Source organism: Oryx dammah, unplaced genomic scaffold (genome assembly GCF_014754425.2).
Source record: "Oryx dammah isolate SB20612 unplaced genomic scaffold, SCBI_Odam_1.1 HiC_scaffold_10, whole genome shotgun sequence".
NCBI lineage: Eukaryota > Metazoa > Chordata > Mammalia > Artiodactyla > Bovidae > Oryx > Oryx dammah.
Window position 1 is genome coordinate 72075985 of NW_024070194.1, and position 22122 is coordinate 72098106.

The 22122-nt window shown below is 51.5% G+C and overlaps 1 protein-coding gene across 3 annotated transcripts in view; it reads right to left on the minus strand.

The window, feature by feature from the left end:
* Positions 1-22122, minus strand: part of NINL (ninein like) — a 117570-nt gene that overhangs the window by 30533 nt on the left and 64915 nt on the right. For 2 of the 3 annotated variants that reach the window (XM_040248268.1, XM_040248269.1), the window contains exons 3-10: positions 16102-16198; positions 10702-10874; positions 10137-10203; positions 7319-7509; positions 6539-6691; positions 4929-5096; positions 3308-3444; positions 1950-2090 (exon numbers count right to left, since the gene is read on the minus strand). In XM_040248268.1, coding sequence (XP_040104202.1) covers positions 1950-2090; positions 3308-3444; positions 4929-5096; positions 6539-6691; positions 7319-7509; positions 10137-10203; positions 10702-10874; positions 16102-16198 — 1127 coding nt within the window. Of the gene's footprint in view, positions 1-1949; positions 2091-3307; positions 3445-4928; positions 5097-6538; positions 6692-7318; positions 7510-10136; positions 10204-10701; positions 10875-11391; positions 11502-16101; positions 16199-22122 lie in introns of those variants that run through there. The other variant, XM_040248270.1, reaches the window with a different exon arrangement.

The following is a 22122-nucleotide window of genomic DNA, read 5'->3' on the forward strand; positions in this document are numbered from 1 at the left end:
ACCACCCTTAAGGCAGAAAGTGAAGAAAAACTAAAGAGGCTCTTGATGAAAGTGAAAGAGGACAGTGAAAAAGCTGGCTTAAAACTCAACATTCAGAAAACTAAAATCATGGCATCTGGTCCCATCACTTCATGGCAAACAGATAGGGCAACAATGGAAACAGTGATAGACTTTATTTTCTTGGGCTCCAAAATCACTGCAGATGGTGATTGCAGCCATGAAATTAAATGATGCTTGATCCTTGTAAGAAAAACTATGACCAACTTAGACAGCATATTAAAAAGCAGAGATATCACTTTGCCGACAAAGGTCCATCTAGTCAAAGCTATGTTTTTTCCAGTAGCAAGGCATGGATGTGATTTTGGACCATAAAGAAAGCTGAGCACCGAAGAATTGATGCTTTTGAACTGTGGTGTTGGAGACGACTCTTCAGAGTCCCTTGGACTGCAAGGAGATCAAACCATCATAAAGGAAATTAGTCCTGAATATTCATTGGAAGGACTGATGCTGAAGCTGAAACTCCAGTACTTTGGCCACCTGATGCAAAGACTGACTCATTGGAAAAGACCCTGATGCTGGGAAAGACTGAAGGCAGGAGGAGAAGAGGACGACAGAGGATGAGATGGTTGGATGGCATCACTGACTCATGGACGTGAGTCTGAGCAGGCTCCGGGAGATGGTGGAGGACAGGGAATCCTTGTGTCCTGCAGTCCATGGGGTCGCAAAGAGTCGGACATAACTGAGCGACTGAACAACATCACTAAAACAGCTGCTTAACAGGATTCTCAAACCCAGGATATCTAGAGTGAAGCTGAGTGGAAACTCTTATTTCGGCAGCACCTGGCTGGGTCCACAATCAATTGACTGTGGTTGAAACCAGAAATGATTGGCTCGGCGCCCCTGAGACTCACCACAGAGCTTTGGGGCACAAGGGCAGCTGTCACTCAGGGAAACAGTCTGATGAGTGTGATTAACCTAAGAGCCTGCAGATCTTGGGGCAAGTTTTACAAACTTGGTCATATCACTCCCCTCTTGAAAGGGGAAAGGTGCAGTAACATACGGCAGAGCCTCATGACGGGAGCTCAGGAAGGGATATGCAACATTACAGCAATGACACCTCTCTGAAAGCGACCACGTGCACAGGAAGAAGCAAGGGACGCGTGGAAAAGGTCAGGAGCGACAATCTCTGTGGACGTGAAATGTTTGCTTTTATTTTTCCTTGTGTGTGTATTTTCTACGTTTTCTACAACGAACATGTATCCCTTAATACTTTTCTGTTAGAGTAACCTAACACAACTGCAAACGCTATTTCTAAAAATGTACCAATGACACAGTGTTTGTTACTCATGGAGCAAAATCCAAACATTCACATGGCCCTTGAGGCCTTGTGTCCCACAACCAGATTCTTGGATGGAGATGAGTCTCTGGTTCTCTGACTCAGAGAGAAATCCACCAAGTCCTTTCAGGGTGGTCAGGAGAATCAGGTCAACCAGGCTGCTGCTGCTAAGTCACTTCAGTCGTGTCCGACTCTGTGCGACCCCATAGACGGTAGCCCACCAGGCTCCCCCGTCCCTGGGATTCTCCAGGCAAGAACACTGGAGTGGGATGCTGCCCCCCAGCAGGGAGCCCTATGAGCCCCATGTGCACCCCATGGGACCTGGCACCTCCCCTATCTGGGATGGAGCCAAACGCGGCCACAGCAAAGAACCGCAGGGAGGCAGGTGACACATCGAGAGAGAGGGAAAGGCTTTCATAAAGGTCAGAAATGCTTTCTTCTTTTCTGTCCGCCACCAGCCGGGCTGACTCTGCGGGAGTCCGCTCAGCCCGCTGCATGGGTGATGCCTGGTCTGCGGGCTCCCTGCTGTGGGCTCAGGTGAGACAGCAGGGCCTCAGCTGGCAGCAGCCTGCGTCCACCATCCGCCCTGGCCCAGGACCCCAGCAGGACCCACCTGACCTTCTCCTCCGCGAGCTGCTCCAGGGCGGAGTGCAGGTCGTCCGTCTCCTTCACAAACTCCAGGTTCCTCTGCTCAGCTTTCTCCAGGTCTTGCCTTGCCTTATCTCGCTCCCTGGCCATCTGCTCCACCTGCTCCCTGCAGAAAGGAGGGAGGGATCACTGGGGACCCTGCTCTGGGCCTAGTGAGCCAGGCTGAAGGAACAAACTCAGCTGGCCTAAGAGTGCTGAGCAGCGGCCAGCGCTGGGCTCTGACCCACCTCCTGTGCATGTGTGCCGACTCGCTGCAGTCATGTCTGACTCTGTGCAATCCTATGGACTGTAGCCCTCCAGGCTCCTCTGTCCATGGCATTCTCCAGGCAAGAATACTAGACTGGGCTGTTGTGCCCTCCTCCAGGGGATCTTCCTGACACAAGGATGGAACTCGCATCTCTCACACCTCCTGCATTGGCAAGCGGGTTGCACTAGCATTGGCAAGTGGGTTCTTTACAACTAGCGCCACCTGGGAAGCCTGACCCTCCTCCTACCAGGATGGTTTCTGCAGTTATTGAGTCTGTTTTACAGAAGTACATACAGCAAGAAGCCAACTGGCTTGCAGTGGGGTTTCTAGCAGGTTTCTGAACCAAGAGGTTCAGGCCTGGGGTGTGCAGTGTTCACCCCTCCAGACGGCCTTAGAAGAGGTGGGAAATTATCCACGCTCCCTCTTGCCTGCAGCTGGGCCTCAGGCCCCAGGAGTCCCCAGCACCTAACCTGGGACTGGACGCATGAAGGGGAGAAGGCTGGCCAACCATTATCCTGTCTGGTCACAGCCTTGCCACCTGTAGCCTGGCATCTAAGTGCCAGGGAGTTGCCCAGAGCAGAGGAGACTCCTGTCTCTGTCCAGTCACCCCAGGCCCTGCCTGAGGCTCAGTGCACCAGCTACCCTGGTGCCTGTTTCTCCCACTGGAGAAGCACCAATCTTGTCTCCCTTCCTCATCCTCCCAAAGCAGTCTTCCTTTGGGCCCCTCTGCAGAGTTGCCTGACGTCAGAGGTCTCATCTGTCGGTACCTAATGAGATGCAAAGTCGTGAGGATGGAGATTGGAATTACTGCCAACCTTTTCTGTAGCTTCAGAGCATCAGTAAAAATACAGTAACAATCTCTGTGCCAACGGGCTCAGTAGATGGATGGCCTGAATATCCAGCTCAACTGGAGCCAAACCCAATTAAAAAGGATCGCATTCTGGGCCCAATCTGCATGCCGTGCTTTGTGACCATGCTGGAAGCACCCTTTCTCCGCCCGCAGGCTGCCCGTGTCCTGGGCGAGGAGGCCAGCCTGGCCAGCGGCACCACACGCCCCCCCACAGTGGGGCTCTTACTGGCAGAAGCTCAGCTCCTGGCGGTAGCAGGCCAAGGCTGCCTGCTGGGCGGCACCGCCCACCATCATGAGCTCGTTCTCCAGGGCCCAGGTCAGCTCCAAAAGGTTCACCTTCTTGTCCACACTGAAGTCAAGGCTCTGAAAACAGAAAGGCCCATCGGGCAGGCAGGATGAGTGGGTCTTCAGACATTTGTTGGCCCAGACCTCACTGTCCCAGTACCTTCCTTTTCTGTCTGCAAAGTCTCCACCTCTTGAATGGAGCCTCTCCCCTGCTCCCATCCCTCTGGGGTACCTCTCCCCAGGTCCCTGTCAACACTGATGTCCCCCTCCCACTGTCAAAATACAGCTCCTCCCTCACTGTCCCTGCCTCGGAGGCAGGCATGACCCAGGCTGGAGAGTCCCCCTTATTGGACAAAGGGACAGACACAGAAATGGGCATATGCAAGCAGAGGACTTTGGGGATTGATAGGGAGGCTGGAGAAGGGCTTTTCCTCTGTCAAAGCAAGTGTTGTAGAGACCACGGGGTCCTGGGGAGCTGTGCAAGGGTGCTAGACCTGAAGCCAAGACCCAGAGGCCAGGAGAGTCCTGACAACCCCCAGAGCTGGGACCCCCAAGCCTAAACATCCTCCTTCTTCCCCAACTGATCACAAAGATCCCTGATGTCCTCCTCTTGCCAAGTGTGAGTTGAGTTCTTGCCATTTCAGACACAAAGAATCCTTAATATATCTCTAAACAGCACGAACAGACATAGGAACAGTGTGGGTTCTGTGGGTGGAAACGATTGATAGAGCGATGAGCCACAGCCAAGCATTTCTGAGAGTCACAGCCATTCCCCCTCGGGATCGGGGAAAAACTGTGCTTTCTGTATTTTACCACAATAAGAAAAAGAGGAGGCTGGGAGCGCCCGTGCACCTGCTGGCGGCCTAGTGAAACCCTGGTGGCACGGCTGCTCTCTCAGCGTCTGGTGCTTGTGACTACAAGTTGCAGACACACGGGTGGGGCAGGCACATGGCAGGGCCCATGGGCAAGCCCTTGCTGTAATGCGGGAGACGGGGACTTGCATCTCCACGCTTCTCCATGGCCCCAAGGGCTTCTGGGAGAAAAATGACAGGATGCTAAAGCGTGTGGAGCGACCGGGAAGCTGCTGCCACGACATGCTGAGAGCACGCTTCTCAGCAATGAAATCACGGTGGGAGCAGAGGACAAAGAGGTCTGGGCAGCAGCTTCCAGATTAGAAAAACCGCGTGACACGTGTGGGCAGCGCCTCCTGGTGTCCACGCACACGTGCTGCAGTCACTAAGATGCCCTCCTGTCCTCCAGGACCCAGGTTCCACTTGGAGGCCGACGTGCACTGCAGGGTGAGTCTGAGATACTGAAACCTACCCTCTAGAGGATTTGTTTCAGGCTGTGGGCTTTCTCTGCTGTTTACTTATTATGTTTCTAAGTTAAGAGGTCCTACATATCGATATCAAAAAATAAAGCAAAAAGTGAGGATGACGGGCCTTCCCTCCATGGGGCCTGTGTCTGTGACGTTCTCTGTTCAGCCTCCCTCATGGGCAGCAGCTCCCCCCTGTCCCCCCGACCAGACGCCTCTGCTGGGCAGCCACGTGACCAGCCCACACCTGCAAGACCTCCCTGCCATTGTGAACGCCCTCCTGGGCCCACAAGGAGATGATCTGCTCCGGGAAGGCGAAGCCGCTGCCGTCATCCACACTGCAGAAGAGGCGGGGGCCCGAGCACACGGACACGAGGGACGACGTGGTGGTCTGGCCAACACTCTCCTCCGGGACCTGCACACGGGGACCAGCGATGTGAGGACCGCAGGCCTCCCCACACACCTTCCCTAACCTCACCACCTGTGCTCGGCGGGTGCGGCCTTCCCCGATTCCTGCTGCAGGGAACAGGGTGCCCAGAGGACCTGCGGGAACTGCAGGCTCAACAGAGGCGACCCGAGCCCAGGGCCGTCTGCGTGAGGCCATGGGGGGGGATGCCCCAGCACCTGCAGGGACCCCCGAGGTAACTTCTCTCTGAACAAGGTGGTTTGCTGCCTGTCCTCCCAGAGGAAGAGCCTGGGAAGGCACACTCCAGCCAAGGGAGACCCAGTCTATGCAGAGAAACCCAAGATGGGCTTCAGAAGAGGCGGAGCAGCCTCAGCAGAGGGTACGTGTCCTCAGGATTCAGGGTGGAGACAAGGGCAGAAAAATCCCTAGGCCGGAAAGCTGACGGGTGAGGCTGAGGTGCGGCCAGGAAGCTGTGCTTCCCGCCCCAGGGAGGGCCCCTGGGACTCGCATTTGCTGTTGGGACCAGAATGAGGAGGAGCAGTGGGCCCCTTCTCTCTGAGGTGGGTATCCCCAGACCACCAGACCCAGGGGCTCCCCTGATGGAGCAAGAGAACCTCAGTCTGCTGCGCAAGGCCCCACACCCGCAGCCTGGCCACACCGGTGTCCACACGCGTAGGACATGGCCCCGGGGCCACGTCAGCACTTCCTGGGCAGGAACGAGGGGCCAAGGCCCCTGGGAGGAGCCCTCCTCCGTGGGCTGTGGGCACCATGCACTCCCTGCCCTCAGGTGGCCAGGCACTGTCCTCACTACCCCAACTCCTTCCCCATCTCAGCGGCTTAAGGGGCAGAAACCTGATCTTCGGACACGCCCAGCCCAGCAGAGAACAAGGCCACTGTTCCTGAACCGCTGCCCACAAACTACGGGATTAACCACGTTGCCAAAGAGGCGGCAGCAAGACTCCCCAGGACAACCGTGCCCTGCGGTGGGAGAAGGAGCCCTGACCAGCCAGAGACAGAGATGAACCAAACGCGCTGGCCAACATCACAGTATAAATAAAGTCTGCTTGACTCCAGCTGGCCTCGTGCAGGATGGAAAATGGGAAGAACACAGCTCCAGGAGAGCCTGGAGGGATAGTCCTGGGGAAGGCACGGCCCTGATAGTGACTCTGCCCCCCAGGGAGGAGGGACCAGGTGCTGTTGGTGGAATGCAGTGTACCCCAGGGAATCCACATAAGACCCTTATGAGGTGCGTCCACTTTACAGATGAGGAACCTGAGACTCAGAGAAGGCGAGCAGCTCACCACTGGCGCATAGCCAGGCAGAAGCGATGTCAGGTCAGGTCACTCCAACCACCTCCTGGGCACCCACTCTGGGGACCAGGCAGAGAGATGAGGCCTTCAGGAGAGTGATGCAGTCACCCTGGGCTTCAAGAGTTAATCGTCCCACCTTACCTGGTAATGAGACCAGGACCCGCTAGGTTTGACAAGTGGGGCCAGTTCCAGCGGTCGAGGGGACCCATGATTGAACAGGCCAAGCTGGAGTTCCTCCAGACTCACTCTACCATCCCCATCTTGGTCCAGCTTGTTGAACAGGTCTTCAAGTTCCTAAAGAAAAGCTCCTCAGGCATCTGCTCAGAGGCTGCTCCTGAGCAGCCTTGACCACGCTGCCCAGGCCCAGCCCCAACCCCAACAAGCAGGCGGCTTGCTGTCCGAGCACTGGCTTCCTGGCTGGGGCTTGTGAAATCCACACGCCTGGTCAGTTTCCACCCAGCTGAGCATCCCGCATCTTCCCATTACCCACCCCGAGTCTGCTGGGAGGGAGTCTGCTGGACAGTGGGACATGTATGTGCGGGACACGCATGTACGGAATCCCAGCAGTTCAGGGTCAGCAAGGCGGGGCCCATCCCATCACACTGCCCCCTCCTTCCCTGGGTCCTGAAGGAGGCAAGGGCTGAACACAGCTGCTGGGGTCAGCCAGATGCTATGGGTACCACCTTTGGGCTGGGCGGTAGGCCTAGGGAGACCAGAGAGGGGAGAGAGCTCCAGGCAGAGGAGCATCCTGCATGAAGGTGGCCCGAGACAGACCCTCAGCACAAGCCCTGGGAGTCAGCACAGGATTTTAGGCCAGACAGTGACGATTGAATGTGTGTCTGAGGGTGAAGGGGTTTTCCAGGCCCAGCACCAACCACAAAGACCCAGCCCTTTGGGGCGGTCCATCCCATCCCGTCTCACCTCCTTCGCCAGGCCCTGGAGACCGATGCTCTGGCAGACCAGGGCCAGCTCCTCCTCTGTGAGGTAGCCGCTGCTGCCCACACCCAGCTCTTCCCAGAGGCCCCAGACCCGGCTCTCGGGCGTGTCGAAGGAGTGGCTGTGGTGCTTCCGGGGGCTCCCGAAGACCTCAGAACCCCAGGTTGGCAGTTGCCCTGAAGCAGAGGAAACACACCAAGTCGGTACTTTACTCTGAAATCAGATGGACTGACGGGCAGAGGGACACGTGAGAATCAAGCTTCCGATGGTGGCTACACGGGGCTCACTGTGCAATTCTTCCAACCTAATTGTATGCAAAATTTCACAATAAAAGGGAGACTCTGCTGCACGTGGGGAAGGCATTTTCTGAAGGGAGCCTACAGAAGCTGTGTCACTAGGAGCATACCTGCAAGCTTTGCACTTGGAATAAAAAGGCCAGGGTTAAAAAATTAACGTCTAGAAGGTCTTCAATCCTGCCCCAAGCAAACAGCACAGTCCAACAAAGGCCGATGACCCTGTCCCTTGGGCAGCCTCTCGCCCTGGCTTCATCTACCCCTGTTTGTTCTTGCCCACGTATTTTTTGTTTCTGTAATATTTATTTGGCTGCTCTGGGTCTTGGTTGCTGCATGTGAGATCTTTTTAGCTGTGGCATGCAAACTCTTAGTTACAGCATGGGGGCTCTAGTTCTCAGACAAGGGATGGAACCCGGGCCCCCCGCAATGGGAGTGTGGAGTCCTAGACAATACATCACCGCAGAGGTCCCTGGCCCAAGAATTGGAAGGCAGATCCCAGCTGCCGTGTTCTCACCCCTGAGTGTTTTGTGTGCACTCCTGACCCCAGTGCGACGATGGCCCTACCACCCAACAACGACGTCCCAGTTCTCTCCCAAGTCTCCTGACGGCTGATTTCTTCAACTCAGCATCAACGCAGAATCCTCCCTGTGTGTGTGGCTACTCCCCCAGAGTCGCTGGGTCACCTCCCACCCGCCCCCCAGTCCCTGGCCTTCTGCCTTCCGTCCCTAACATCTGTAAATCGGAACTTAGCACCAAAGGCTAGTTTGGATGCAGGGTGAGTGTTATCTTTTTTCTTTTTTTTCCCCAGCAAAAACGCCCCAAGGTGGGCTGTTTTCCATACCAACTCACATCAGGAGCCACAGGGGTCTTTGAGATGCAGACTCAGCAGCTAGTCCGGGTGACAGCCGGCCAGGTTTCATAGCCTTTCTACGTTAGCCAGGTGGCTTACTGAGGTTTCTGAAGCTTTGCCAGAGAAACACCCTTTGGGAGAGGACAGACCTTGGGGTGCCCACAAAGAGCTCTCTTTAGATAAGCAAGGCTTCAAAGCAGAGCTCCTTCCACGCCCAGACTGCACCACCCTGCCCGACACACCACAACAGTCCCCTGCACCTGACCAGACCCCGGCTCCCAGTCAGTGGTCTGGAGCTCTCCAGAGAGGAGTCATCCTGGCCTTTACTGTGATAACCCAACTAATAATCAGAAAGTCCTTTCCTGAGGAAAGCTAGGCTTCCATGCTCAGGGATGATGCTGTATATCGGGTTGAGGAAAACACAAGGAAAGGGCCACTTCCAAGACCCGTTCCAGCTGAAAACATCTGAAAGTTCTATGGAAAAATGGAAAAACAGGGACTTCTCTGATGGTCCCGTGGTTAAGAATCCACCTTGCGATGCAGGGGACTCGGGTTCGATCCTTGGTCAGGGAACTCAGATCCCACGTGCCACGGAGCAACTAAGCCTGGGCCCTCAACTAGACAGAAACCTGTGCACCGTAATGAAAGGTCCCAAATGACGTATGAAGATCCTGCATGCTGCCACTGAGACCTGACACAGCCAAATAAACACATTTTAAATAAATAAATAAATAAAGGCAGGAACCAAAAAAGGGGAGAAGCAATTTTGACATCAGGGTGTGTTCTCAGGGCTGGCAGAGATCGTAAGTAAGTCCTGTGAGGTCTGACGTTAGTGTTTGTGCATGAGTGCCAGTTCTAACCTGGATGGAAAGAAGAACCCAACCTGTCTCTGGGCAGAGAGACCAAAATCACTCAGTGAATAACCTCCCTGGAGCCCTTCCTCTCGTCCCCTAGATTTACTGAGTCCAGGGAATGTAGGAAGTGATTTTTGGACACAAAGAGGTCCATCTGCTTCATCCAGTAGCGCAGACACTTGGTTCACTCGCCTGACGTCCCCACGCTCAGCGTTGAGCCAGCAACAGCCTCGGCCCCTGAGGACCACAGTCTGGACGGTGCTCAGCGCCAGCACTCTCACTCAGGAGAAGCTCCAGGTGAGTTCTGGTCTCCCGCTGGAGCCATGGTCCTGCACATTCTGCCCTGTGACACACGCTGGTGAGAGGCGTCCTTAAGGAACCCGCACACCCACATGCTGATGCACCCAGCTTTGCTAAGCACACCTGTGACTGCCTTCCGAGTGCTCCACCAGGTTCCCAGGACCAGAGCCACATCTCGCCCTCCACATGGGGCACATGCAGGGCCTCTGGTGAGTGGGGAGGCTGCTGGCCCAGGCCCGGCACCTTAGGAAGGAGGCCCCTGGCCCATGCCTGCTGGTCGGGAGGATCACTGTAACCCTAACCAACTGGCTGCTCTCTTAGCCAGTAGCCCCTGCCCAAGGGTCTGACCTCAAGAATTCCAGAGCTGGGACCTCCCCAAGAGAAGGGCACCCCAGAGAGACCAACCACACTGGGCACCTCCCAGGAAATTCCTTTTTGCTGGCAGCCTGCTGCCTGACAGCCCAGCACTGACCAAAGGGGGCATTCACCACAAAGCCAGGCTTTACCTTGGGCTTCAAACAATTCATTCTGAGGCTCCTTTGCGCTGTCAGCTTCTTCATCAGACTTGAGACTCTGTGGAAAAGCAGAAAGAGAAGGACGTCAGCCACGATTAACCCACACGGGTGGATCTGCCCCATGGATAGACTTTCTGACACGAAGGCCTGAAGGCTCCCGCAGTGGACAGATCAAGGAGTCTCAGTGGGGGCCCCGGAGGCATCCATCACGAGCCCGCCAAGTCGTACAGGGTGAGCCTTGGTCCGCGTGCTGGATGCGGGTGACCGTGGCCATGGCACAGCTGCCCTTTCTACCCTCAGCCAATTAACTTTCCCCTCCACCTGCAGGGCCAGGGGAGGGTGGTGGTGAACAGGGGATGCTCCGAGGCCCCCGTTCCTGAAGGATGCTCTGTGGCCAGAGCTGCCCTGCAGACAGTGAGACCCAGAGACACCTTAAAACCAAATGTAGGTCCCAAAACAGCCCCTCTTCCAGCGATGAGACGCCCTCTCCCATCCTCCTGCGTCATATCATGTGAGCAGTGACTGGGGGGGGGGGTGCCGAGGGGGGTCCACCCACCTCCACGCTTTCCAGGGACGCGGAGCGGCGGAGCTGGCTCCTCGCACTGGGTCTGGCCGGCTGCTCCGGTAAACCTGGGGCTCCACCTGCAGGGCCACAGGGCTCGGGCTGGCTCCGACGGCCGTACCACTTAGAGCCGCTCACGTACTTTGGGGGCACAGCCCGGGAGGCAACTGGAAAGAAAATGGGAGGCGTGTGGGGCTCTTTAACACAGACTCTGGGCCCACTTGTGCTTACGAAGATGCAGATTCGGAGGTGCGACATGGCTCTCAGGGACACAGAGACAACGCCAGGACACAGGGAGTGTGGCCAGCGTGGGGCTGGGGCCGAGACAGCTGGGCTGGGAGACGGGACTGTCCATCCCAAACTCTAGTGTTTCCAAGCAAGATATGCTTTTGTTATGGGATAGAAAACTAACTTAAAAATCTAGCTTTTTACACAAAGAAATAACCTTCCAGTACTCCAAGTGCTCTAGAGACCAGAAGGTCATTTCCCACCCACCCCACCCCCCCCCCCCACAGGACGCCACCTGGACAGGACACAGAGGCAAGGACCTCAGCACAGCCAGGAAGGCTCAGACTCCGCATGAGTCTAAAGTCCAGGGCAGAGGCAGGTGTGGACTTCAGCTAGGGATCCAGGAGGCTCCCTTAAGCCCTGATACACCCCTGCACTTCCTTCTTCCCTCCTTACCTGCCCACATCTGCGGAGCAATGGGGACTCCGCAGGCGAAGAAGAAATGACACTGCCTCGGCAGGAAGCTGCGTGGCCAGAGAGACTGGGGAGTGGGGGTGCGCCCTGGGCTGTGACCAGGAGAGAACACAGGCTCAAAGGGAAGGAACCAGAAGGGGCCAGTGGGAGAGAAAGGCCTAGGGTCCCAGGAAGCAAGGCCAGGCCAGGGAAACAGACCGTTTCACACAGGTGGGTCATGCTCCCAGGGACCAAGTACCACCCCCCTTCTCTCCCCCTCACCCGAAACTGGCCCGCAGCCCCTGACCGTGGGAGCATCAGAGGAGGAGGCTGGGTCCAGCCGGGCCTCCGGAGGAAACAGGATGCCGGCGACCCACAGAGACTGAGGACAAGGCAGGAGTCTGGGGTGGAAGGTGCTGAGTCCCATGTGACAGAGGACACCGAGGGCAGGCCGACCGTGTTCCTGGGCCCTGTGAGGTTATCACTGGCAGGGTCTGGCCCTGTAAATCTCCCCATGTGGGAACTCCTGGGGCTGCTAGAGAGGAGGGGGCGTTCCCCCTGACAGGGAGGAACGGGAGGCTTGAGCACCCCATGCAGGGAGCAGGGGCCTGCATGCAGGCTCCGCACCTGCTCTGCTTTTTGTCTACACACAGGCTGTGGTGGTTGCTGAGCGGGGAGCAGCGGGAAGAGAAAGGCCGTGTCAGGTGGGGTGGGCAGCGAGGACACACTCGGGAAACCAGGCGCGCCTGAGAGCACGCGGACCCCCGCCTGGGGCTCTGCACTCGCCGCTCACTGGAGGTCGTGAGCCAGCACCGCACCTGCGCCCTTGGCCTGACGGCTTCTGCCTCTCCCCTCCTGAGATCCCCCAGTCTGCGTCCGGAGGCCCACCTGCCTATGATGTGGTCCCCCCTTTCTTCATTGTTTCAGCTGCTCAGCACTTTCCTCAGAGCAATGAGACGCCCAGAAATCACACACATTAGAACCGGTTCATAAATGTTCTCGGAAAGTGTCACCTCCTCCCTCCACCAGGGGGAAATGCGTCTCCAGGAACGTGTCCATGCGGCAAATCAGGCCAGGAGGGGGCAGCGTCTCACCACCCACAGAGCACAGAGCTGTGGCCTCTCAGTGGGAAGCTCTGGGGCTCACGGCCAGTCCCCACCCGCTGCCCAGAAGGCCGGCAGACCACAAGGTCAGCCGTGCCCTGTGCCTCCTGTGTGCGCGTATTTATTCGTAAAAGCAGAATGCCAAACTCAACAAGTTAAAAATACACTGGTTTAGGATCTCCCTGGTGGTCCAGTGGTTAGGAGTCTGCGCTGCCAATGCTGGGGGCAAAGGTTCAACCCCCAGTCAGGGAACTAATATCTCAGCATGCTGAGTGGCATAGCCAAAAGATTAAACAAGCGAAAAAATAAAAACCAACAAAAATATTTTGGTTATGTGTTCTGTGGTGACCTTCACTGAATGAGCAGAACTACTGAGAAGCAGAATGTTCTTCAAAACCCTAGGCATTTGGCCCCAGGGTGCCACGCACATTCCTGGAGCATCAAAGCACATGTTTTCAATCATGTGGCCTGAGTTGGTGGGAAGGACCAGCAGGCAGATTAGAAAGCCGGAGAGAGGGATGCTGTGGACTGGCCGGGGAAGCAGGGATGAAGCCCACGGGGGAGACCGGGAGGGCGGCCCTCCTGGGAAGCACATAGCCCTGGGGGGCAGAGGCAGGGTTCACCGGGCTCTCACACCAGGGGCTGCCTGTGTGCACCAGCCCTGGCCGAGCCACCTCAGGCAGGCCTGTGACTGTCCCACCAACTGACTGGTAACTGAGGAAAGCTCTGAAAATTGAAAGAAGAGAAAAACAACACAAAACAAAACCGGGCTTGGTACAGAAAAGCACCAGTCACCAAGAGGACACAAACTGCCAACTCACAGGAGTTTCAGCACAGAAAAGGGAGCAATGGCACGGGCGTGACCTTTCTCAGGCACCTTCATGCCCAGGGTCACATGATCACACCCCAAGTCATGGAAGAGAAACGTGAGACAAAGCAATCAACCACCCGACCCTTCAGGTCTCTGGCCAGCAGCCAACAAGCTGGCTCCTCCCCCTCGTTAAACTCCTCCCCTGGTCAGACTCCACCCCCTTGTCAGACTCCTCCCCTGACCAGACCCCACCCCTTATCAGACTCCTCCCCTGGTCAGACTCCTCCCCTGTCAGGCTCCTCTCCCCCAGGTCAGGGCTCCCACATGGCTCCAGCAGGAGGTGCGACACCAACTGATTTCAGACCCAGAGGAGGCCGCAAGTGCTTCCCCAAGGGCCTAGCTCCAGACTGGAAAACCTCAACTGAGTAATGGGTATGATCAGCCACAGGATTTTGGGGGGTGGGGGTGGGCCGGGGGGGCTCCCTGGAATCTACATGAAAGGTACATAACCCCCAAACCTCCCAATGGCACCCACTGCCCCAGTCATGCACCTGCCCCCGACCAAGGCCCCACCCGGGGTGTGGGAGCAGACCAGGGGCCTGTGTGGGGCAGACGCCTCAAATCCCTGCCCTGTGGGGGAGGGAGGGACATGCTGGCCACTGCAATTGCCCTCCCAGCACTCCTCAGATGCAGCCTCGACCGGTCATCCGGCCAGAGCATGGCAGGCTCCGCCAGCCAAGGGGTTGGCCCATCTTCTAAGGAGCACGTCTGCCGTCACCTTCCCACTGGACCCACAGTCCATACCTCCAAGCAGGCCTCCCTCCAGAATTCTCCCTCCACCTCCTGACCAGTTTCAAAGCCCCTCTTCACTTGTTTTGATATATTACCTTTGTTCCACTGGCCCCACTGGAAACCAGGATTCTAACAAGTCCGAGGAGCACAGAGCACTACTGTCTGAGATAGAAGACAGGCAGAGGGCTGGCTCAGCCGGTGGCATCCTGCTTGCTCCACAAGGCTCCCAGCCTGGCCAGCAACTTACACCTGCACTGTGCTTTTGATGACCAAATTCTTCCACTCCTCCACACACTCTTATCTTGTTCACACCCTTTGCTGTAAGGACAGCACTGGATATTACTTGACATTTGTGAGACTGTGACTTATAGTAAATATGAATTTGGTCTTCCTCCCATCCCTTGCACAGCTTCTAAAACCCTCAGAATTTCCTAAGTGATGAGAGCAACCACACCCAAGTTTATGCTGATGAAGTGACTTTGAGAACCACATTTGAGATGGGCTGGTGGCCAGGGAAATCAAGGATGTGATTAGAGGTTGGAACTTTCATACCTACCCCTGACCTCTACGGAGGTCAGAGGCTGGATGTTGAGTTCAATCACTGATGCCCCATCACTGGATCAGTCATGACTGTGTAAATGAAGCCTCCATAAACCCCAAAAGGATGGGATTCAGAGAGTTTCTGGGTTGGTGAACACGGGGAGACTGGGGAAGAGTGAGGCCTGGAGAGGGCGTGGGGGCTCTGGGCCTCTTCCCGCAAGCCCATACATCGCTCCCCCGGAGTTATATTCTTTTGTAATAAACAGCTGATCCAGTAATGGGTTTCCCTGCATTCCATGAGCTGCTCTAGCAAATTAACTGAACCTAAGGAGGCCTGAAAACGAAGATCATGGCATCCGGTCCCATCACTCCATGGGAAATAAATGGAGAAACAGTGGAAACAGTGTCGGACTTTATTTTTGGGGGGCTCCAAAATCACTGCAGATGGTGACTGCAGCCATGAAATTCAAAGACGCTTACTCCTTGGAAGAAAAGTTATGACCAACTTAGACAGCATATTCAAGAGCAGAGACATTATTCTGCCAACTAAGGTCCGTCTGGTCAAGGCTATGGTTTTTCCAGTGCTCATGTATGGATGTGAGAGTTGGACTGTGAAGAAGGCTGAGCGCCAAAGAATTGATGCCTTCGAACTGTGGTGTTGGAGAAGACTCTTGAGAGTCCCTTGGACTGCAAAGAGATCCAACCAGTCCATTCTGAAGGAGATCAACCCTGGGACTTCTTTGGAGGGAATGATGCTAAAGCTGAAACTCCAGTACTTTGGCCACCTCATGCGAAGAGTTGACTCATTGGAAAAGACTATGATGCTGGGGGGATTGGGGGCAGGAGGAGAAGGGGACGACAGAGGATGAGATGGCTGGATGGCATCATGGACTCGATGGACGTGAATCTGAGTGAACTCCAGGAGTTGGTGATGGACAGGGAGGCCTGGCGTGCTGCAATTCATGGGGTCGCAAAGAGTCGGACATGACTGAGTGACTGAACAGAACTGAACTCAACTGAAGGAGGCCATGGGCACCCCCAATCTTTAGCCAGTGGGTCAGAAGCACAAGGTGACAAGCTGGGCTTGAGATTGTTGTCTGAAGGCAGTGCGGTCTTAGCCTGTGGGATCTGATCTGTGTCCAGGGAGACAGTGTCAGAATGGAGTTGAACTGCAGGACACTTAGCTGGTGTTGCAAAATGGCCTGTTGCAGGAGAAACTACAGAGATCTAGTGACCAGAAGTGCCAGGGTATGCAGAGAATTTTGTGCAGTGCAGAGGAAAACACAAGACTTCTCCCTTACAGAACCATTTAACAAATAAGGAAGCCAAAGAAGAAAAAACCCAGGTGCTGGTCCCAGTCTATGCAGCTGGGGAACAGACCTGCCGCCTTGTTCAGGTACAACATCACACTCCAGAAGTCACAGAATCACAGAAAGAGACGTAAAGAAGACCAGAAAGGCCTCTTACCTGACTCCAAAGACCCACTGTCTTCATCTGAGGAGGCAAGACCAGCCTGTGATGACAACACAGCCACAAAACCGTCCTTAAATTCCTCGAAGTTAACCTGTGAATTTGAGAAAAGCGGTCAACACTGCTTTTCTACAGGCACACACTGGGCTTTGAGGTTTTCTCAGATGGAAGATCTTATATTGCCTTCAGCACTGACATTCGTTTTTTCAAATAGTTCAGTTCAGTTCAGTCACTCAGTCGTGTCCAACTCTTTGCGACCCCAAGAATCGCAGCACGCCAGGCCTCCCGGTCCATCACCAACTCCCGGAGTTCACTCAGACTCATGTCCATCAAGTCGGTGACGCCATCCAGCCATCTCATCCTCTGTCGTGCCCTTCTCCTCCTGCCCCCAACCCCTCCCAGCATCAAAGTCTTTTCCAATGAGTCAACTCTTCGCATGAGGTGGCCAAAGTACTGGAGTTTCAGCTTTAGCATCACTCCTTCCAAAGAATACCCAGGACCAATCTCCTTTAGAATGGACTGGTTGGATCTCCTTGCAAATATTTACTTAAGGTTTAAAAAAACTGAAGATATAGTAAGGCAATTAAGAGTGAATCGTATATAGCTTTTATTATGTTGAGGTATGTTCCTTCTATTCCTGCTTTTTGGAGAGTTTATCAGAAATGGATGTTGAATTTTGTCAAAGGCTTTCTCTGCATCTATTGAGATAATCATATGGCTTTTATTTTTCAATTTGTTAATGTGGTGAATTACATTGATTGATTTGCGGATATTGAAGAATCCTGGCATCCCTGGGATAAAGCCCACTTGGTCACGGTGTATGATCTTTTTAATGTGTTGTTGGATTCTGATTGCTAGAATTTTGTTAAGGATTTTTGCATCTATGTTCATCAGTGATATTGGCCTGTAGTTTTCTTTTTTGTGGCATCTTTGTCAGGTTTTGGTACTAGGGTGATGGTGGCCTCAGAATGAGTTTGGAAGTTTACCTTCCTCAGCAATTTTCTGGAAGAGTTTGAGTAGGATAGGTGTTAGGTCTTCTCTAAATTTTTGGTAGAATTCAGCTGTGAAGCCGTCTGGACCTGGGCTTCTGTTTGCTAGAAGATTTCTGATTACAGTTTCAATTTCCATGCCTGTGATGGGTCTTTTAAGATTTTCCATTTCTTCCTGGTTCAGTTTTGGAAAGTTGTACTTTTCTAAGAATTTGTCCATTTCTTCCATGTTGTCCATTTTATTGGCATATAATTGCTGATAGTAGTCTCTTATGATCCTTTGTATATCTGTGTTGTCTGTTGTGATCTCTTCATTTTCATTTCTAATTTTACTGATTTGATTTTTCTCCTTTGTTTCTTGATGAGTCTGGCTAATGGTTTGTCAGTTTTATTTATCCTTTCAAAGAACCAGCTTTTGGCTTTGTTGATTTTTGCTATGGTCTCTTTTGTTTCTTTTGCATTTATTTCTGCCCTAATTTTTAAGATTTCTTTCCTTCTACTAACCCTGGGGTTCTTAATTTCTTCCTTTTCTAGTTGCTTTCAGTGTAGAGTTAGGTTATTTATTTGACTTTTCTTGTTTCTTGAGGTATGCCTGTATTGCTATGAACTTTCCCCTTAGCACTGCTTTTACAGTGTCCCACAGGTTTTGGGTTGTGTTTTCATTTTCATTCGTTTCTATACATATTTTGATTTCTTTTTTGATTTCTTCTGTGATTTGTTGGTTATTCAGCAGCGTGTTGTTCAGCCTCCATATGTTGCAATTTTTAATAGTTCTTCTCCTGTAATTAAGATCTAATCTTACTGCATTGTGGTCAGAAAAGATGCTTGGAATGATTTCAATTTTTTTGAATTTACCAAGGCTAGATTTATGGCCCAGGATGTGATCTATCCTGGAGAAGGTTCCGTGTGTGCTTGAGAAAAAGGTGAAATTCATTGTTTTGGGGTGAAATGTCCTATAGATATCAATTAGGTCTAACTGGTCTATTGTATCATTTAAAGTTTGTGTTTCTTTGTTAATTTTCTGTTTAGTTGATCTATCCATAGGTGTGAATGGGGTATTAAAGTCTCCCACTAGAACACTTTCTAACACCATACACAAAAATAAACTCAAAATGGATTAAAGATCTAAATATAAGACCAGAAACTATAAAACTCTTAGAGGAGAACAGAGGCAAAACACTCTCTGACATAAATCACAGCAAGATCCTCTATGACCCACCTCCCAGAATATTGGAAATAAAAGCAAAAATAAACAAATGGGACCTAATTAAAATTAAAAGCTTCTGCACAAAAAAGAAAACTATAAGCAAGGTGAAAAGACAGCCTTCTGAATGGGAGAAAATAAGAGCAAATGAAGCAATTGACAAACAACTAATCTCAAAAATATACAAGCAACTCCTGCAGCTCAATTCCAGAAAAATAAACGACCCAATCAAAAAATGGGCCAAAGAACTAAATAGACATTTCTCCAAAGAAGACATACAGATGGCTAACAAACACATGAAAAGATGCTCAACATCACTCATTTTCAGAGAAACGCAAATCAAAACCACAATGAGGTACCATCTCACGCCAGTCAGAATGGCTGCGATCCAAAAGTCTACAAGCAATAAATGCTGGAGAGGGTGTGGAGAAAAGGGAACCCTCTTACACTGTTGGTGGGAATGCAAACTAGTACAGCCACTATGGAAAACAGTGTGGAGATTCCTTAAAAAACTGGAAATAGAACTGCCTTATGACCCAGCATTCCCACTGCTGGGCATACACACCGAGGAAACCAGTATTGAAAGAGACATGTGTACCTCAATGTTCATCGCAGCACTGTTTATAATAACCAGGACATGGAAGCAACCTAGATGTCCATCAGCAGATGAATGGATAAGAAAGCTGTGGTACATATATACAATGGCGTATTACTCAGCCATTAAAAAGAATACATTTGAATCAGTTCTAATGAGGTGAATGAAACTGGAGCCTATTATACAGAGTGAAGTAAGCCAGAAAGAAAAACACTTATACAGTATACTAATGCATATATATGGAATTTAGAAAGATGGTCACGATAACCCTGTACGTGAGACAGCAAAAGAGACACAGATATATAGAACAGTCTTTTGGACTCTGTGGGAGAGGGAGAGGGTGGGATGATTTGGGAGAATGGCATTGAAACATGTATAATATCATATAAGAAACGAATTGCCAGTCCAGGTTCGATGCAGGATACAGGATGCTTGGGGCTGGTGCATTGGGATGACCCAGAGGGGTGGTACAGGGAGGGGGGTGGGAGGGGGGTTCAGGATGGGGAACATGTGTATACCTGTGGCGGATTTATGCTGATGTATGGCAAAACCAATACAATATTGTAAAGTAATTAGCCTCCAATTAAAATAAATAAATTTAAATTAAAAAAAAAAAGAGTGAATCATAAGCCCTTCACCAAAAAACACTATTAACAACTCCATAAAAGGAAATTAGATAAAATAGTTAGAAAAAAGGTACAGAAAAGAGGTGTCTCATGACCACAAACATTAACACATGAAGAAATATCCATGCCTTCACTACCCACCCACCAAGAAAGAGAACATGCCAGCACCTAGGCTAGTCCTCCACCAAGGTTCCTTTCCTGATTAAATCCCCCGCCCCTACGCTGGGCGGAAACAAAAGCTCTGAACAGTCACACATATGTCCTAAGAGTTTCTCTGGAGTATACACACCTATGAACGGGATTGCTGGGTCACAGAATATATATTCATATCCTCTCAGTGAATTCAATCTTTTGTCACTATACAATGCTGACCCTCTTCAGTTCAGTAATGCTTTTTACCCTAGAGACTAGCTTTCTTATGGAGCTTAAAAGTTTCATATTAACCAGTTTTACCCTCTTCAGGGACAACACAAAGCTTATCTGATATTTTTGTGCCTTTGTTATCGTTTATTTTTAACTCCTTACAAGATATTTTTGTTTTATATAGTCAATGTTCATTTAGAATTATTCAAGTATTTTCCAATTTGTTTTTCATTTCTTCCTTCATTTCCGACCTTCTGCCTGGGATAGTTTTCCATCTATTTGAAATAGATCTTTGAGACTTACGTGTTTTCTTAAGTATGCTGGTGCTAAGCTCTTTTAGTGTGATTGTCTGAAATGTTTTAATTTCACTTTGATTCTTTTTTCAGCAAAAACATAATTAATTAAAAGAATATTGGAAATGATCCAGATGTGCCTAAAGAAAATGGGTAAATAAACTGTGATTCAGTCAGACAATGAAAGATGACAACAGGGGAAATAAAAAACAGACAGAGACGACATATTGACCCTGACCTACACTATCTGAATATAGACTGCAGACACAACACTGCATGAAAGGACCAGAGTATGCACTGGGCATGTGCTGTATATACCCATCCACTTGTGTGAAGGTCAGAAATAGGCGAACAAATCGATGCTGTCTTCATCAAGACAGTGGTAACTGTTGGGGCCAGAGGGACCACATGGGCACCTGAGGAGGGATGCAGGATGCTGGGGGCCCAGGTATGCTTGGAATGGATGTTCACTGAGCTGCACACTTCCCAACTCTCTTCTCTACCTGGGCTTCACCTGAAGTCACACAGAAAGAAATCAACGCAAGAGATACTTGTAGGTCAAAATGTCACCGGTATGTGCTAGAAAAGCAGGCCTGGGGCTGTAGGTCCAAGCATGCTTCCCACCCCTGGCACAGAACTTGAATGAGCACATTTCTATTGCTGCCTCTGAGCACTGAACGCAGCTGTTGGCTGTGGAACGTCTCTGCCTGGGTTAGACACGTTATCAGACTTGAAGGTGGACTACTTACACGTGTGTTTATTTTCTGGCTCCCCAACTAGCACGTGGCCTCATGGCTGACACACTGTAAATATTCAACAAATATCTATTGGATGTGTTGGTCTCTATATCCTTTCAAAACTGAGCAGAATTCACCTTCTCAAGGAGACATTCTTTCACCTTTCTTCTTTTTTAAAAACCGTTCTATTGATTTATTTTTGCCTTGCTGGGTCTTCTTGCTGCAGGCAGGCTTTCTCCATGTGTGGCGAGTGGGGCTACCCTTCCTGGTGGTGTATGGACTTACCATTCTAGTTGCCCTCGCTGGAAAGTGGGCGTGAATTTGCTAAACTGCTAATATGACAATGTCTGAAGCCTCTTCTCTCTTTTTTAGGATGATGCATCAATTTCATCAGGTGGATCTATTAATTTATTGTTCTCAGTCACAAGTCATGTCCAACTTTTTGCAACCCCATGGACTGCAACACACCAGGCTTCCCTTGTCCCTCACCATCTCCCAGAGTTTGCCCAAGTTCATGTCATTTCGGTGATGCCATCCAACCACCTCATTCTCTGTTGTCCCCTTCTCCTCCCTACCCTTAATCTTTCCCGGCATCAGAGTCTTTTCCAATGAGTTGGCTCTTCCCATCAGTGGCCAGAGTACTGGAGCTTTAGCTTCAGCATCAGTCCTTCCAATGAATATTCCAGGTTGATTTCCTTTAGGATTGACTGGTTTGATCTCCTTTTGATTCAAAAATCTTTTCAGCACCACAATTCAAAAGCATCAATTCTTTGCCACTCAGCCTTCTTTATGATTCAACTCTCACATCCATACATGACTGCTGGAAAAACCACTGCTTTGACTATATGGACCTTAACTAATCTCATATTGAAAGGGCTGTGTCCAGACTTTTGCCATGTGGATCAATACTAGAAAGAGTATTTTTGCATAGCTTTCATCTTACAGAGATATTATATTGCTTTCATTTTACACTCCTAGCTTCTAGATGTTGCCTAGCACATAAGAAGTGCTGAAAAATACTTGTTGAGGGACTTCCCTGGTAGTCCAGTGGCTAAGACTCCAAGCTCCCAATGCAGGGGACCCAGCTCCACTGCTGGTCAGGGAACTAGATCTCACATGCTGCAGCTAAGAGTTCAAATGCCCCAACTAAAAAGCCCACATGTGGCAGGGAAGACTGGTGCAGCTAAATAAATAAATAAATATTTAAAAAA